Source organism: Protomyctophum parallelum (genome assembly GCF_964188405.1).
Source record: "Protomyctophum parallelum genome assembly, chromosome: 9".
In the NCBI taxonomy this organism is placed as follows: Eukaryota; Metazoa; Chordata; class Actinopteri; order Myctophiformes; family Myctophidae; genus Protomyctophum; species Protomyctophum parallelum.
In genome coordinates, this window is record NC_139706.1 from 6,372,017 (window position 1) to 6,389,657 (window position 17,641).

The 17,641-nt window shown below is 43.8% G+C and overlaps 1 protein-coding gene across 3 annotated transcripts in view; it reads right to left on the reverse strand.

Moving 5' to 3' along the window:
• rap1gap2a (RAP1 GTPase activating protein 2a) overlaps positions 1–17,252 on the reverse strand; it is a 101,266-nt gene extending 84,014 nt beyond the window's left edge. For all 3 annotated transcript variants that reach the window (XM_083774057.1, XM_083774056.1, XM_083774059.1), the window contains exons 1-2: positions 17,136–17,252; positions 9,130–9,165 (exon numbers count right to left, since the gene is read on the reverse strand). In XM_083774057.1, the coding sequence (XP_083630183.1) occupies positions 9,130–9,165; positions 17,136–17,179 (80 nt within the window). In that variant the 5' untranslated portion in view covers positions 17,180–17,252. The remainder of the gene's footprint in view (positions 1–9,129; positions 9,166–17,135) is intronic.
• Positions 17,253–17,641: the final 389 nt, after the last annotated feature.

The window sequence follows — 17,641 nt, forward strand, 5'->3', positions numbered from 1 at the left end:
ATAATAAAACTTTATTTGTATAGCACCTTTCATGACATGAAATGCAGCTCAAAGTGCTTTACATAACAATGGAGAATAAAAGAAAAGCAAGGCAACGACATTAAAAAACAAGCAGTAATGCAATACAGTGAGGACATGAATGACAAAAAAATAAAAGATCAATTAAAAGCAATGTTGTAGAAGTGGGTCTTGAGCTGAGCTTTAAAAATTTCTACAGAGGCTGCCTGACGAAGGTACAGTGGGAGCTTGTTCCATGCCGACGGCCCGTAGAAGCAAAAAGCTGCTTCCCCGTATTTTTTAGTTGCCATTTTTTTAGGCAAAGCGAGCAGGCCAGCAGTGGAAGACCTTAGTGGGCGGTTTGGGACATATTTAGGCAGGCAGTCATGTAGGTAGGAAGGTGCTAGAGTCTAGACCATTGAGAGCTTTATAGACGAGTAAAATAATTTTTTAATCAATCCTAAAAACATCCGGAAGCCAGTGCAGTGATGCCAAAACTGGAGTAATATGTTCTCTCATCTTAGTTCTAGTTAAAACTCTGGCTGCTGCATTTTGGACAAGTTGTAATCTGTCAGTTGTTTTCTTAGGCAGTCCTGAAAAAAGTGCATTGCAGTAATCAAGCCGAGAAAAAACAAAGGCGTGGATTAGCGTTTTTGCATTGTCCAAGGACAAATAGGCTCCGATTCGTGCAATATTTCTAAGGTGAAAAAAGGCAATCTTGGTAACATGATTAATGTGTGAATTAAAATTCAATTCAGAATCAATAATAACCCCCAGGTTCTTTACTGTACTGTTACTTTCTACAGTCAGGTTGCCAAGTCAGCTTATTATTCATTCTTTCTGCTCACTAGAACCGATTATGAGAACTTCTGTCTTATCCTCATTTAGCTTGAGAAAGTTCTCACTCATCGAACATTTGATGCTAGACAGACAGGTGCGGGTCTAAAGCACAGGGATCATCTGGAGCCACAGAAATATATAGTTGGGCATCATCAGCATTGAAATGAAAATTGACTCAGTGATTGGTAATGAGTTCACCCAATGGCAGTATGTACAAGGAGAAAAGCAGAGGGCCAAGAATCAAGCCCTGTGGAATACCAGAACTGATGTCGTGTTTGTCTGAGTCAAACTCGGCTAGATTGACAAAGTAACTTCTGTTTGATAGGTAGGAGGAAAACCAGGACAGGGCCGTACCAGACAGGCCTATCCAGTGCTCCAGACGCTGTATTAAAATTGAATGATCAATCGTGTCAAATGCAGCCGTTAGATCTAGAAGTAAGAGAACGGATACATGTTTCTTGTCAGCAGACACCCAAAGATCATTCATTACTTTTACAAGTGCTGTTTCTGTGCTGTGACCTTTCCTAAAGCCAGATTGGAATTTGTTGTGCACATTATTGTTCTGTAGAAACACATCCAATTGATGAAAGATGCATTTTTCTTGAGTAGGGGCCTAACTACAGCAGTCTTCAGTGAGTCTGGGAAGACGCCTGATTGTAGAGAGCTGTTTACAATTGTTTACAATTGCGCAGAACGATAATAGGATAATAGGCTAATAAGCCTATAAACGATAATAAGCGGGATAATATCTGACTAGGTGGTCATTGTCGGGATATAATTGACCTTCAGGGAGTTTAACCACCGAGATGAAGCTGAGGTGGATAATCACCCTGAAGGTGATTATCTCCCGACAATGACCACCTAATAATAATTAGACTCTTCACATACTAGAGCATGTCTGAATTAAATGTCAGAGCTGAAATCGTCATGTAAATATGAAATAAATGTGACCAGATTTGACTTAGAGCCTGCCATCGTGCCACCTCCAGCTTTTCACCAGAGGAGAAAAACTGCATTTATTTATATTTTAATCTAAATGAGTTAATAGCACAGACAGACTCTTCACATACTAGAGCATGTCTGAAATAAATATCTGAAATGGACATTTAAAAGAAATGTCATGACATTTCAAAGACAAAAACTGGTGGGTCAAACTGAACAACCAATATGTCAATTTGAAGCTATGATTCCATGCTTTCATATGACATGAAAAGTGAGTGGTGAGACTTCATGTGGAATGCGCCCAGGGTTCCTTGCCCGGTTCCGGCGAGCTGCCCTGCGTCCGAAACGGTCGAGAAATGACAGTTACTGTGTGGGGGTCCCCGGGGGATCCCCGGGGGGTCCCCAGAACATCCATACCACCAGGAATGTGCCCAAGGGGCCGGGCCGGTTCCGGTGAGCCGCCCCGCGTCAGAAATGGTTGAGAAATGACAGTTACCGTGTGGGGGTCCCATGGTGTCTGGAACAACGCAGCTAAAATTCTTAACTTTGATCCCTTATTAAATAAGACTTCTAGCATTATGGTTTAATTCTCATATACATATTGGTAGATCCTCCATTTACTGGAGGGAAAGGGTGGAAAAGGGAGTGGCGGTGCTTGGTGACCTCTACAGAGACCAGGAACTCAAATATTTTAATGACTTACAGGCAGAATTTAACCTATATACTAGACAACAATTCTGGCACTATGTACAACTCCAAAGCTTGTTGAGAACAATGTCTAGTGCTCCTTGGTCCCTCAGAATGGGAAGACTCCCTCTTCTATTATTACCAGCTATGGTCACGAAGCATCGCTCTACAACTCAATGTTGTTGGAGAAAGTTAGCACTATACTACTAGTGCTCTGAAAATGGTATAGGGGGAAAAGACATGCAAACTACTTTTACGGAAAAATAATGGGTCAACATACTATGCAATTCAAAGCACATGTCACGCAATATTCACACTTAAAAATCCTCAATAGAATGCATTGGACCCCTTCTAAATGACACAGAGCAAAGGGAGGGTAGGTTACAAGATGTTTGGATACAAATACATGGTTACATTGAGAGAATCATTGGTCAAGATATATCCCTCTTGATATCCGTTTATTTATACTAGGAGATCCTTCTATTCTTAAAGATATAACTCCTTCCACATACGTGGAATGGGTCCAAACAGCAATGATGCTGGGCAGGAGGCTGCTAGTCCAATTATGGAAATAGGCCCACGTCACCATCAATCACAGAATGGCATAATGTACGTAACAGAACAGCATCATATGAAAGAGTATCGTTCAGTTCCACCAGAAGTGGGACAGATTCCTTGTGTATGATGGCACTACAATGACAAACTACTGGCTGCCCCTCCCCCTTACAGTAGATCCTCGCCTGCACACATAACACAGCCTCTCTCCCCTTCCTTCCCTCCTCCTTTTTTATTGATTTAGTTTTCTTATGTTCCTGTAATACATAGAACTGCTTTTTTTTATTGCGACTGTCGATTTGTGTCAAACTGTTTTTTTGTTGTTGCTTTTATTTTTGCTTTGTTGTTTGTTGTTACTGTTGACTTGTATAGAGCACCGAAGTCTGACGTCACTTTCAGTAGAGGGCGTCAGTCCCCAGGTTCATGTATTTTTTTAGTTTAATTGAAATCGCCATAGGAGGATTTTTAGATTGCTTCATATAAGAACTGTGTTTGAAAAATGAACATGTCACCCCGGCCGCTTCACTCATATGGATATGAAGAATCAACTGACTGAGAGAAAACGCTAATGTTACTGCTACTGGATTAGTTACATTTTCGCTAGAAGCAGACTGTATCATATATGAGTGACTGACTGTTGCAAACGATACAGAGACACCTCCCTGACAATAACGCCGAGACAGCTTGTTTATTTTTGGACCACAACGCTTATAGTAGACGATATTAAGATCACCCCATGTTATTCTCCATAGAGAAATTACTTCCGCGAACCAGGGGATGAGCGAGTTACGTCAGGACTTCGGTGCTCTATTGTGGGTGTTAAAAAAAAATAAACTCATATCTTTGCTTCTGGGGATGGGGTGGGGGGGGGGGGGGGTCCCTGGAACATGCATTTCATGTCCCTTGACATGAAAAATGTTTGAGAACGACTGACATAGAAACATAGGGTTTTTCGGAAAACTGTCAGGATTTAGAAGGCATTTGTAGATCTGTTCTCAGGTTCCCACTACCATACTGCTGTCCCTCAGATGAACAGTTTGCATCCAGTGTTGTTTTTGGCAGGACATTTCTATTTTATAGTTTTTTTCTTAGTCCCATTTTAGTGACCCGGAATGTTTTAGTGTTAGTTTCACTCGACTAAATATCAAGATAAATATCAAGATTTTAAAGGGACACTTCACCCTTTTTGCAAAAAAATATATGTTAATGACGTTTAGAAGCTTTAGATCACTTTCCTGGGGGTATTTATGTGTGTAATATGTGGTTTTAGTTATTTTAGATTGTAGCAGTGAGCCTGTTGTCTCTGATGTCATGGACACTGGTCTCACTACCTTCCTGGACTACAATTCCCATAATTCTTTGGTGCACTGCTCCTCCTTGTGGATAGGGGGAGAGCTGTCTTACTGAGACAACATGTAGTCCAGGAAGGAAGTGAGCCCAGTGTCCATGACATCAGAGACAACAGGCTCACTGCTACAATCTAAAATATCTAAAACCACATATTACACACATAAAGATCTCCAGGAAAGTGTTCTAAAGCTTCTAAACGTCATTAACATATATTTTTTTGTAAAAAGGGTGAAGTGTTAAAAATGCCTTTTGGCGGGCCTCGATGCCGTCGTAATGACGGTTTTTACACTTGCTTAAAATTGCCGATCTACAAGCTCACAACGTGTCGCGCTAGATTGTAGATCTGCTATTTTCAGCATGCAACCATTATTGTAAAATGACTTACTGGATCTCTTGTCCACTAGTCCCTTCCTAACATTTCTAGTTTTTATTTGTTGATGAAATTGTCAGTATATTTAGTCTTAGTTTTAGTCATCATAGCGTAGTTTTCATTTAGTTTCCATGTAGTTTCCGTCAGTGAAAAAAGGTAGTCTAAGTTTTAGTCGACAAAATCAACACTGTTGCTGAACAGTTTGTATGTTGTCACCCTACCTCACACTAACAAACAGCAGCAGGCCTCTGTAACTGTGTGACTAATATATTTAGCAGTTCGTTTACATTTGCATAACTTAATTGATTGATTGTGTTTTCAATTTGCATATGTAATTGATATCTGCTCTGACACAACAATCTGTCTGGGAGGCTGAGGATGAAAAATTATGTTGACACTATTGTATCGCACGCACGCATGCACGCACGTGCGAACACACACACACACACACACACACACACACACACACACACACACACACACACACACACACACACACACACACACGATGAATCAGCTAGCTCAACTATGAGTCACGACACGTCCATTCACATTCACAACCACTCCAGACCTGCTCCACCCCAATGACAATACATCAGTGTTCTCACACACACACACACGCACCACACACACACACACACACACACACACACACACACACACACACACACACACGCACGCACGCACGCACGCAAAAAGATATGCCAGATTTTGACGGTTCTAGCAGTGATTCTCAACCCGTTTAATTTCAAGGACCCCCAGTTTGACATGCATTAGTCTACGGACCCCCATTTAATGACATTACTATCTCTGGGACCCCCAATTTATATTGTAAAATCAATGTTAATTTAACTGTGTACAAATGTTACAGACCCATTTGGTTCCAAACTATCCTTTAGCTGGGGACCCCCTGGAACTCCCTCTAGGACCCCGTGGGGGTCCCCGGACCCCACTTTGGGAACCACTGACTTAAATTACAGAGCTGACGTTTGCAAGGTAAATGCATAATTATGACAACACGAAAGCTTCCCCATTATGCACGTGAATATAATAGGCCTACATTTTTATATACAATTGTGGGTCATACTAAATAGAAATATGTCTAAGAGGCTATTTCAATCGGTGAACGCTCGCGTGCACGTGCTGCGCGGCGCGCACGCGACATAGCCCCAGTTGAACAATCCACAGCAGCATGTCATAATACTGTACAAGGCAGTATATCTGTGCATAATAAACAGATTATAGTAATGCACGCAGGAATCTGGAGGCCAGTTTCAAGACCAAATATGAGGCCCCCATATGCCTATGACATAATTATTTTGTTGATACAGCCGTATTGATACAAATAGTTTGACTGCTATATATCACACGCAGCCATTATACTCTCTCGACAATTAGCAACAACAACACCTCTCCTCATCGTCGTATAAAGTAGATATTGTCATTTGAAAATGCAAGGATTCACTAGTCTTATAGCAGGCTATGGCCGCCGAGGTGATCAGCTTTGCTGTGTGCTCTCGTGCCGGGTGCAGTACTTAGTTTAGACAGTTTTTGGTTTAGACTAGTCATTGGTTAGACCAGTCATTAGTCCTACAACTACAACCTATCTCAAACCCTCACCCTAACCCTAACCTCCCACGGGGCAGCACACCTAAACCTAACCTTAACCCATGTCTAACCAATGACTAGTCTAAACTAAGTATGCACCCCCTTGTGCCGGCCTAGCCACGGCGATGCTCTCTCTGTCTTTGTCTTTGTTTCAATAAATACAACTCTGGTGAGACCGTCAGTTCATCTCTCTCTGCCTGCGTTTCTTCATCTGATGCGTTGATGACAAGGTTTTCACTACAGTACAGACTACACGTTTAGTTTAGAGAACGTTATTCTTCTCTATGGTTTAGGTATAGTTAGTTGTGTGAAAATACAAAACACTGTTGTGAAGCGCTTTGAGCACTTGGAAAAGCGCTGTAAAAAATGCAAGCATGAATAATATCAATGCTAATGATCATCGTCACACAGACGGCTGGAAGAACGGCACATAAAATTCTCATTGTTGCCCCCGGCGACGCAGGTACGCGCACACACACACACACACACACACACACACACACACACACACACACACACACACACACACACACACACACACACACACACACACACATACACACACGGCGACTATTCAGCGACGCTCATTAAACACGGCCTGAGTGCTAATAAGAGTACATCAAAGGGAAGTTGGCCAGTCCTACACACACACACACACACACACACACAGGGTTGTCTACATGCTGCGCACGCATGCACGCACGCACACACGCACACACGAGCACACGCAAACACGCACACACACACTGAAATTAACATGAAGTTAACATGATGATGATGCATCATGTTATGCTTTAGCTATTTAAAAATAGCAGATCTACAAGCTCATATCGCGCCACCGAGTGGCGCGATACGAGCTTGTAGGTCTGCTATTTTTTGAAAAATCGAAGAACGACTGACATTTTTTAGAATCTGATCTCGGGTCAGAATGGGTTAAGCAGCAGAAGCTGCAATCCACAAACAGACGACCATATAAGGAACAAATGAACGGCTCATAACAACGACCTGCAGGAAAGCAGACAGAAACGCTGCGAAACTTCCATGAGCAGCAGGTTAGCCGCAATAAGGCGAGGCGGGGGGGGAGACAGCAGCAGCAGTGACAGCACGTCACCAGCACAGCAGGAGAGAAAAGCCAGGAAATGAGCAGACCAGGCAGAGACGTTTAAAACCCATTCTGACCTGAGATCAGATTCATACGAGGTTTCCGCCAGACACACACTGGTCTGATGAACCCATTCTGACCTGAGATCAGATTCTAAAAATGTCAGTCGTTTTTTTAGATTTTTCAAAAATAGCAGACCTACAAGCTCGTAGCGCGCCACTCGGTGGCGCGCTATGAGCTTGTAGATCTGCTATTTTTCAATAGCTAAAGCATAACATGATGCTGACACCAAAATGGGTGCCCGGTCAGAATGGGTTAAACTGCCGCTCTGATCAGGTATAAGGAGTGCATGAGACTAGCATAAATGTGCACAATATACACTAGCGCTGCCAACGGATATTCTATATCTGAATATATTTTCGAATCAAGAAAATGAATGGATAACCGAATATATAAAATTAAGGTTCGAATAAAAAATAATAATAAAAAATATTTTTTTAGTTATTATTATTATTAGTTTTCGCGAGATGGGTAAGCGACGCGTTGTGACTTGTGAGCTTGTAGATTAGTTATATTTGCCACGCGACACGCCGACACCGGCATACATTAAAGAATAAATCAGCTGCCTCGTACTCTTCCTAAACGCAGACTACGCAGCGCAGCCTGCGTAGTGAGCACAGGGCGGGCGGGGCCACGGGAGCCTTTTACGTTCTTTGCACAGTGGGTGTACGCTGCTCAGAAGGGTGAAATCTTCCGTCAACAGCGTATCTAGTGATCAGAATCTGGGACACAGGGACAGGCTTTGCTTCGGTGTTGTTTCGGACAGACGGGAGAGTATATTTTTAGACAACACACAGATCTATCACTCATCAATCTTCAATCATGAAGCGACTTTATCCTTCAGGAAATTATAAAAAGATAAATAAAATGCGTAAGGATGAAATGTGGTGCCGGGTCCGGCAGCAGCAGCAATGCAGTGTTCTGTTCTGTGAATTAATACTGCCTCCGTGCCTCGTTTTGATAAGGCTGTGTGGTAGGATTGCTCATTTAAGAGAAATGTCTGTGAAGTTTTACTGGAGAAGGGAGAATGCATGCGTTGTGTTCCAACTCGGTTTTCAGCAGCACCAATGCGCGGAGAGAGAGAGAGTTGCGCCAGCAATGCGATCTTAAATGTTATGTCTCAGGTTGTATTGGTGTAAATATAATTATTAATAAATCCGAATGGCTCGAATTGAAATCCGAATGGGTCGAATTGCTCGAATCCACGTGGGTTTTTAAAACGAATATCCGAATGTAATTTTTGGACAATTCCGGCGGCAGCACTAATATACACTAACAACCAAAACAACAACATAAACAACGAGCCCACGTTAGTTAGAGTGAGAAACCCAAACCAAAACACAAGCAGACTCACTGACTCATGCACGGCGGCAGATCAGGTGTAGCAGAATGGCTCAGAGCGATCAGCCTCAAACGTCTAATATCTCACCCTGTCAGGATATATTAGGGATATCACTTTGGCCTAATTGTCAAGATATTGGACTTTCACACGGGAGACCCGAGTTTGCAGGCATATACACTGCACATTTAGACAACACGGTCTCTATCAAACATCATATAAATTGCACATTCCGACAATATGGTCTTCCATCGAACATGGATGTAAACCTTTACCTACCTGGCTTTCAGCGCAGACAGGCTGCTCTTGTCAATCCTGGTGGGGGGGGGGGGGGGGGGGGGGGGGGGAGAGGGGGAGAGAGACATAGCACATTAGTATTCACCATTATTCAGAGACATGCAGACATTAAAGCCTTGTTCTTCAAGCTCCCTTGGTTCTGTTCAGTCATTAGCACGGCGAGCAGCAGCAGTGCTGTTTCTTTCACAAATGTGACTGCATTGATGTCTTTATGTCAAGTTGTCTCTTACTGGTGGTTAATTCAACCCTTTTCATATATCAAAAGGTCCATGTTTTTATCTGCATTTTGAGCAACAAACCACCATTTGATGACATTTAGCCTCTCAGACCCAAGACAATTAAAATAATATCTTGTTTTGGTACCATTAGGAGAGATAACAGGCAAACGTTGATCTAATTGTGTAGAAGACTTCCTGAAAATTAAATAATGCAGGTGTGTAACAATAATTTAAGTCTTGAGAGCGTAAAATGAAACCAGCTGGACCTGTGAGTGTCCAGTTGGTCCAGTAGACCATCACAGCATCAAAAGTAATCAATACACTATACTATAAAATGTGGTCAAACATTATTGGTACAAATATATAACTATAAATGCGCCATGTCTCTGTGTGCGTGCGTGCACTGCACTCCCTGTGGGGGTGTGGAACGTGTGTGTCGAATTTGACACACGCGTTCCACACCCACAAATCTGGTTGTCCACAAACACAATCACCACAAAAGGCTCTGGTCAGGCTCTGCCAGTGCACGTGCACCTAATTAGCCCAAGTGCCCTCACCTGTGCAATTAGTAATTAGTACCAACCTCTGTCTGAGTAATACGTACCAATCACTCAATGGTCCGTGCTTCCGAACTCTGACACCAGCACAGAATGTATATTGTAGCTCATAACAACATGTCTACAGTGGATTTTTATCGAACAAAAATGGATAATGAGGCCTCATTCACACGTATCAAACACCAATCAAGCAAATGTTTGGTATTTTTTGGGTTTTTTTTAGGCCACCACAATGCTTTTCCAATGGGAATCACATGGTTTGACCAAACATTTGTGTTTGATTGCTGATTGCTGGTGGTGTTCTGCCCCTCCCCTCTCATCAAACAAAAGGTCAGACCATGTGACTCACATTGGAAAAGCATTGTGGTGGCCTAAAAAAGAAGGAAAACAACTAGCATAAACACAACAGTGTCTCACACAATCTCATTGCTTATACATCTTTCTTTGAGATTTACATTAGACAATTAATGATCCGATCTTTTCTCCCCGATTACGATCTTTTGAAAAGCATGTGATCGGAGCCGATGTCCGATCACCCGATCCGGGTGATCGGGACAACCCTAATTACAATGGAAGGACTTACAGCGAGTGGTCAAGACAGCGCAGTGGATCATTGGCTCTCCATTACCACACCTGAGTGACATTTACTCAAGCCGTCTCCACAAGCGAGCCCTAAAGATATCCAAGGACCCCTCACACCACCTGTTCGAGACCCTTCCATCCGGCTGAAGGGCTGAAGGTCATTATGGCCAGAACCAACCGGCTGTCCAACAGCTTTTTTCCAAAGGCTGTGAAAACACTGCTCAGTTCACATATACGTGCACACACACGTGCACACACACGTGCACAGTGAAAACACTGCTTGGTTCGCATACACGCACACACACTCACATATGACTGTCCTATCTGGCAAGTGCAATATAGACTATGGGCAAACGCAATATGATATAGTATACATGCAATAGCATATGGGCAAGTGCAATAGTATATAGTATATAATATATTCCCCCATGGTCCCCTCCTACTGTTGATGAATTTGCATATGAATTTTATGATTGTGTGGTCCCCTTATTTTATCATTTTAACAGTGCATTAGAATATTTAATATATATTAATGGATTGAGATGACTTGACTGGACTGGACTATGACGGACTAACAGCTTTATACCATGAAGTTTTAGCCCCTTCAGTGTTTTTTTCGTTGTCTTTGCGTCCTCTCTTGATACTGTTATATGTTGTGCTGCACTAAACAGAATTTCGTTGTATGTCTCATACAGTGACAATAAAGATCTTATCTTATCTTATCTACAACTCTAGATGCCTGATAGGCACATTAGGCAGTCAAAACCCTGGAAAACATTCAAATGATATTGAAAACATCAATACAAGAGCATACATTGTGTTGGCGCGCTTACGTGCGTGATTGCGTGCCTACGTGTGTGCCAGCCTGCGTGGGTGTGTGCGTTCATGCCTGCATGCGTGCTTCCGTTATGCATGCAGTCTCCAAATTTGTAGGATTTGCAGATTAGTGTTAAGACTCCCTTGGAGACACTGTCGCTCGCACGCACACGCGCGCACGCACACACACGCACACGCACACGCACACGCACACGCACACGCACACGCACACGCACACACACACACACACACACTGTCAAGCTTAAAAGGCTACAGCATGCAGTGAGTCAGTCAGATAACATGTCCTCCTCCACATCTCTCACATGCATGTCTGCTGGATTACAACCATGGGATGATGGAGCCTCAGCACTGGCCCCAGATAACGTCTTCTAAATCCTGTCAGTTTGTTAATTTGTATACTTGTTTTGTACAGTGTACAGTATGTGGCCCATGGTGACATCGATCTGGATTAAAAGCTTGCAATAATTATCATATCAATGCATTTACTATTACTAGTATGCACTACATATTTATACTCAAAGCGCTTACAATTGTCCATTCATTCATACATTGGGGGGTGAAACGGCGAACGGTCGACGCCAGCGTCCTCACTTCCCACATTCACACACCGATGGTGGCGAGCTCACACCGACCGACTCATTGGAGGCAGTGTGACCCCCTTTCTGAAACCAGCTCCTCGCCACTCGCCCTACACACTTGCCCTCGATCTGCGCATTCACGCCACTTCACCACTTTTCAACCTTTCAATCTTCATATAATAGGTCCTCACTAATAATCATGATAAAGTGGCACGTTTTTTTTCTATCCAGTCTGTGTCTCATAGGAGGGCTGTGGGCAGTTTAGAAACCGTCCTCCAGTGACATCATCATTAGGCAGATTCTTTTTTAAACAATTTTTTTTAGATTTTCATTATCGTGAGAACGATGGCTTCCATTTTTGCATTGCAACTTTTCAGGACAGGAAAGCCTGCTGTTTTTATTTGCTTGTATTCCCCATCGATGATGTCACTGGAAGACGGTTTCTGAACTGCCCACAGCCCTCCTATGAGACACAGACCGAGTAGAAAAAAATTGCGCCATTTTTTTTCAAGATCATTAGTGAGGACCTATTATATGAATATAGGTGGAAAAGTGGTGAAGTGGTCCTTTAAGTGTCGTCGGAAACCAAGCAGCCTTGAGTGGAAGTGGCTTATAAAGCCCTCAAGAGCGAGTCTGTGCCGATCTAGACTCGATTGCCTTGTGCAGCCCTGCTCTCTGTCCGCATGTAAACCGTGACCTACAAATGTAAGTACTACCACAAATGACAAAGTGAATGGGTTAAGTGCGCTGCGTGTTTTCATTCTTGCCCTGGTAGCGGTGGAGCGTCCATAATGCCCTCATATAAACACACCCACGTAGTCTCATAACTGGTCTGATCAGTGTTGCGAGGTGACCTTAATTCGATAAATACATCACTCTCCCTTTAACTTCAGAAGAACTTTACACCCCCTATAGCACTCACCTCTTCAGACTCACCCCTAGCACTCACCTCTGGAGGACCCTGATGTAAACAATTCTTTAATAGTGCTTTTTCTGGTTTTATCCTCTTATCAGTTTTTTTGTATTGACCCGTCTGTATACCTTCCTTGAAATGTACCCATTCTGCAATCTGTTACTACAAATCAATCAATCAATCAATCAATCATCATGCTGCTACAATGTCTGATGTCTGAACAAAAGAGTATACCTGTCCTGTACTATAGCCTCGGTCCCAGGCTTACTTATCTGCGAAAAGAAAAGCCTGGTCACAACGTAAGGCAGAGAAGCATAAAGTAAAGCCTGGTCACAACGTAAGGCAGAGAAGCATAAAGTAAAGCCTGGTCACAACGTAAGGCAGAGAAGCATAAAGAAAAGCCTGGTCACAACGTAAGGCAGAGAAGCATAAAGAAAAGCCTGGTCACAACGTAAGGCAGAGAAGCATAAAGTAAAGCCTGGTCACAACGTAAGGCAGAGAAGCATAAAGAAAAGCCTGGTCACAACGTAAGGCAGAGAAGCATAAAGAAAAGCCTGGTCACAACGTAAGGCAGAGAAGCATAAAGAAAAGCCTGGTCACAACGTAGGCAGAGAAGCATAAAGTAAAGCCTGGTCACAACGTAAGGCAGAGAAGCATAAAGAAAAGCCTGGTCACAACGTAAGGCAGAGAAGCATAAAGAAAAGCCTGGTCACAACGTAAGGCAGAGAAGCATAAAGAAAAGCCTGGTCACAACGTAAGGCAGAGAAGCATAAAGAAAAGCCTGGTCACAACGTAAGGCAGAGAAGCATAAAGAAAAGCCTGGTCACAAGTTCACAACGTAAGGCAGAGAAGCATAAAGTAAAGCCTGGTCACAACGTAAGGCAGAGAAGCATAAAGTAAAGCCTGGTCACAACGTAAGGTAGAGAAGCATAAAGAAAAGCCTGGTCACAACGTAAGACAGAGAAGCTTAAAGTAAAGCCTGGTCACAACGTAAGGCAGAGAAGCATAAAGAAAAGCCTGGTCACAACGTAAGGCAGAGAAGCTATCGGCAGATGTATCGTCCGGAACATCCGTCAGATGTATTTCTCCCGTATATGAGATTTTCCCGACCAATCACAACACTTGTTTCATTCGCGGAGAACGTAAACTGATTTGTAAAGTGTCAACGTAATTTCCTTGGGCGATACTTCCGCTAAAATCCTGCAACTTCCGCCCAAACTGATCCTAGACCTACGCCTCTACAGCGTAGGTCTTGCCCAGGGTGGTCCTCTTTCCGATAATATAAAGAAAGTATCATGCACGGGTTAAGTCCCATATGCTGGGAGATCAGGGTCATGGGGTTAAGTCCCAAAGGCTGGGAGGTTAAGTTCCATAGGATGGGAGGTCATGGGGTTAAGTCCCATAGGCTGGGAGGAGACTCTGGACCAATGAAAACACATAAACTGAACCAATGAAAACACAGAGACTCTGAACTAATGAAAAGGCAGACAGGGAAGAGAGACAATCATGGCATTGATAGTCACTGATCCATCTATGATCCTCCCACTGTCTGGAGACTGGCACCGACCGAGACCGACGCGCACGCATGCACACACACACACACACACACACACACACACACACACACACACACACACACACACACACACACACACACACACACACACATATAGTTTATTGTCACAGTGAGTCAAAGGATAGGACCCAAATGCAGGACAAGAGCAGGAATGTTCAAATGAAATGATTTATTAAAGCAGAATGCCGTCAAGCTACAAACAAAACAAATGAGTAGTATAGCAGCATGCAGAAAATGCAAAGGTTCTTCAAAGCACAAAGCAGTAAACTGAAAGTTCAAACATGCAAACCTTTCGAAGCAGTATAAAGTCCAAAAATGCAGCCTTTCAGAATTGCAAAGAAACTGAGAACCAGGAACTCAGGTACAACACAGGGGACAAGGAAGTATGTTCTGACGACAGTGGGAGTGTGGAAAGAGTCCAGTCTTATAGGGAGCTGGGTAATTGCCGAAGTGTTCACAGGTGTGGAATGGGCATGGCACTGTTGGGCTGGAGAGGGAGTGGGAACAGGTGTGAGACAAGGACTGAGTAGGAATGGAGAGTGGGAGTGGCTGACGTCGAAATGCAGACAGGGGAAGAGTCAAACCATGACAGTTTATATGCAACCACAATGGAAACAAGTCCCCTATATAGGGTGTTTTTGTGTTATCCATCCGTTTAGCCATAAGAGGGACACACAGCTTACCACTTCTCCCTAAACTTATTTTTCCATGTTTGGAGCAGGCTCCTACACACGTCCGTCCGTCCGTCCGTCCGTCCGTCCAGTCAGCCAGCCAGCCAGCCAGTCTGGCAGTGTCCCGCGGGTTCGACTCCCGATGGCCTTTACTGCATGCCACCCTCCCCATCTCTCTCCCCATTTCCTGTCAGCCTATACTTTCCCTCCATCCCTCCATAGAAAAATATAAAATAAAGGCGAAAGCCACAAAAAAACATTTAAAAAAAGACTTTGCCTCTCTACTGTGAGGACACGCTCCACTACATCTCAACAGCAGAGAGTGTACTTTTGACTCCACGACAATCATTCCACATGCAGCTTTAGTTACATTAAGTTACTGATTATTATCATTACAAATCATGCATTTGAGACCCATTTTCTACGTCAGCCAATTTAAAATAGACGATCTGCAATACTTCTAAAATTACGCACACACACACGCACACACACACACACACACACACACACACACACACGCACACACACGCACGCACACGCACACACAGTCAGAGGTGTTATACAAATAGGAGCGCTGTGTGTCCTCCACCCATCCTTCCTCTCACAGAAAAAAACAGTTACATTTATGCTGTTTCACACCAGACACACCCATAAACACACATAACATAACACGCACACGCACGCACACACTTGCATGCACACGCGCACACACACACACACACACACACACACACACACACACACACACACACACACACACACACACACACACACACACACACACACACACACACACACACAAGTTTATGGACATGGACTTCCAAATAGGACCCATAATAAGTTCCACAAAAGGCTGCTATTTCATACGTTTGGATGTAAAACATGTGTCCATGCATATACATTACAAATCAAATGGGCAGCTTGTTTCAAAGATAGTGACAGTCTTTCATTAATGAACACAATATCTGGGGTATTTGGAATATCTTGTAGTGACTTGACATGTGTGTTGTTGGGATCAAACCAGTCTATAGTTTTACAGTGCCATGTTTATACATTGTTGCTGTCCTGTACTGCTCTGAATATAGTCTGAGACCAGGTCCACCAGACGGTCATGTCTGGCAATGTACAGTCCTTTATAGAGACTGCAACCATTTAAGATGTGTGTCAATGTACAGTCCTTTATAGAGACTGCAACCATTTAAGATGTGTGCGACTGTTTCTTTGTCATGTGGTGCTGGATGTAGGATGCAGTGTGGCTCGTGTGCTGATGGGTACCAGGTTGCCAAGATAACTTGATAAGCCCAAAGCTTATTGCTACCGGCCGGGTACTCAATGAGCTTGTTATCAGGTTTGTCGGGTATCAGGTTCAGACTGTCGACTCACGTCAAACCAGTGACCAGTGACTTGTAGGACAAGTTAAGACAACTCTTTCCACGGTTTCAGTCTCAGAAATGTGTAACTTATAATAACAGTGTTTGGGCACGCACACGCACACACACACACACACACACGCACACACACACACACACACACAGACACACACACACACACGTATATTTCACTCTCATGAATATGTAACTTATAAGTAACATATCAGAAAGTCCTGGGGAATCCCAACAGAGGTGGAAAGTGTTGAGAAATGTTTCCAAAGCGGTGATGTCGTAACAATGTGCCGTTGAGTCTCATGTTAAAATAGACACTTTTACAATGCATTCATTCATATATTGGGAGGTGAAGAGGCGAACAGTCGACGCCATGCAGCGTCCTCACCTCCCACCTTCACACACCGACGGTGGCGGCGAGTTAGCATGAGGCACCGACCGACTCCCTGGAGGCAGTGTGGGGTTCAGTGTCTTGCTCAAGGACACTTCGACATATGAGGAGCCGGGATTCAAACCGCCCACCCACGGCTCTATAACCCTTACAATGCCATCTCAGTCATGTCATGCACTCATTTCTGCACACGTGCAGTCGTGCACCCACCAAAACACACACATGCACGCACGCACACACACACACACACACACACACACGGTATGAAGACAGCGTAACGTACCATCCGAAGCCCCCAAAAGACACACTCCTCTTCCGTCTCAGCATGCCTGTCTGTCTGTATAGTAGACTACTAGCGTCCTGTTAAATGGTTCGAAGTTGCTGTCCGCGACAAACTGTCTCTCTCTCGCTCTCTCTCGTTGCTGTCCACTGCTCTCTCTGCCACCTGCCTGTTTGTCTACGTTGGCCCTGTGCCAAGTCCCCCTCCCCTCCCGACCACACACACACGCACACACACACACACACACACACACACACACACGCACACTTACACTTACACTTCAGGGGAGGAGCAAGTGTGGGAAGAGGATAATTTCTCATCTGACCCTGTGTCAGTTTCACTTACACACTTTCACCCACCCACACGCACTCACGCACGCACGCACACACACAAACACACACACCTATGGAAATACCTGCATACCAGGGTAAACAGAGTGTGTTGGCTCAGCCAGTACAACCAGCTGATGTTTAACACAATAATTGAGCCTTGAAACCTCTGTGTGTGTG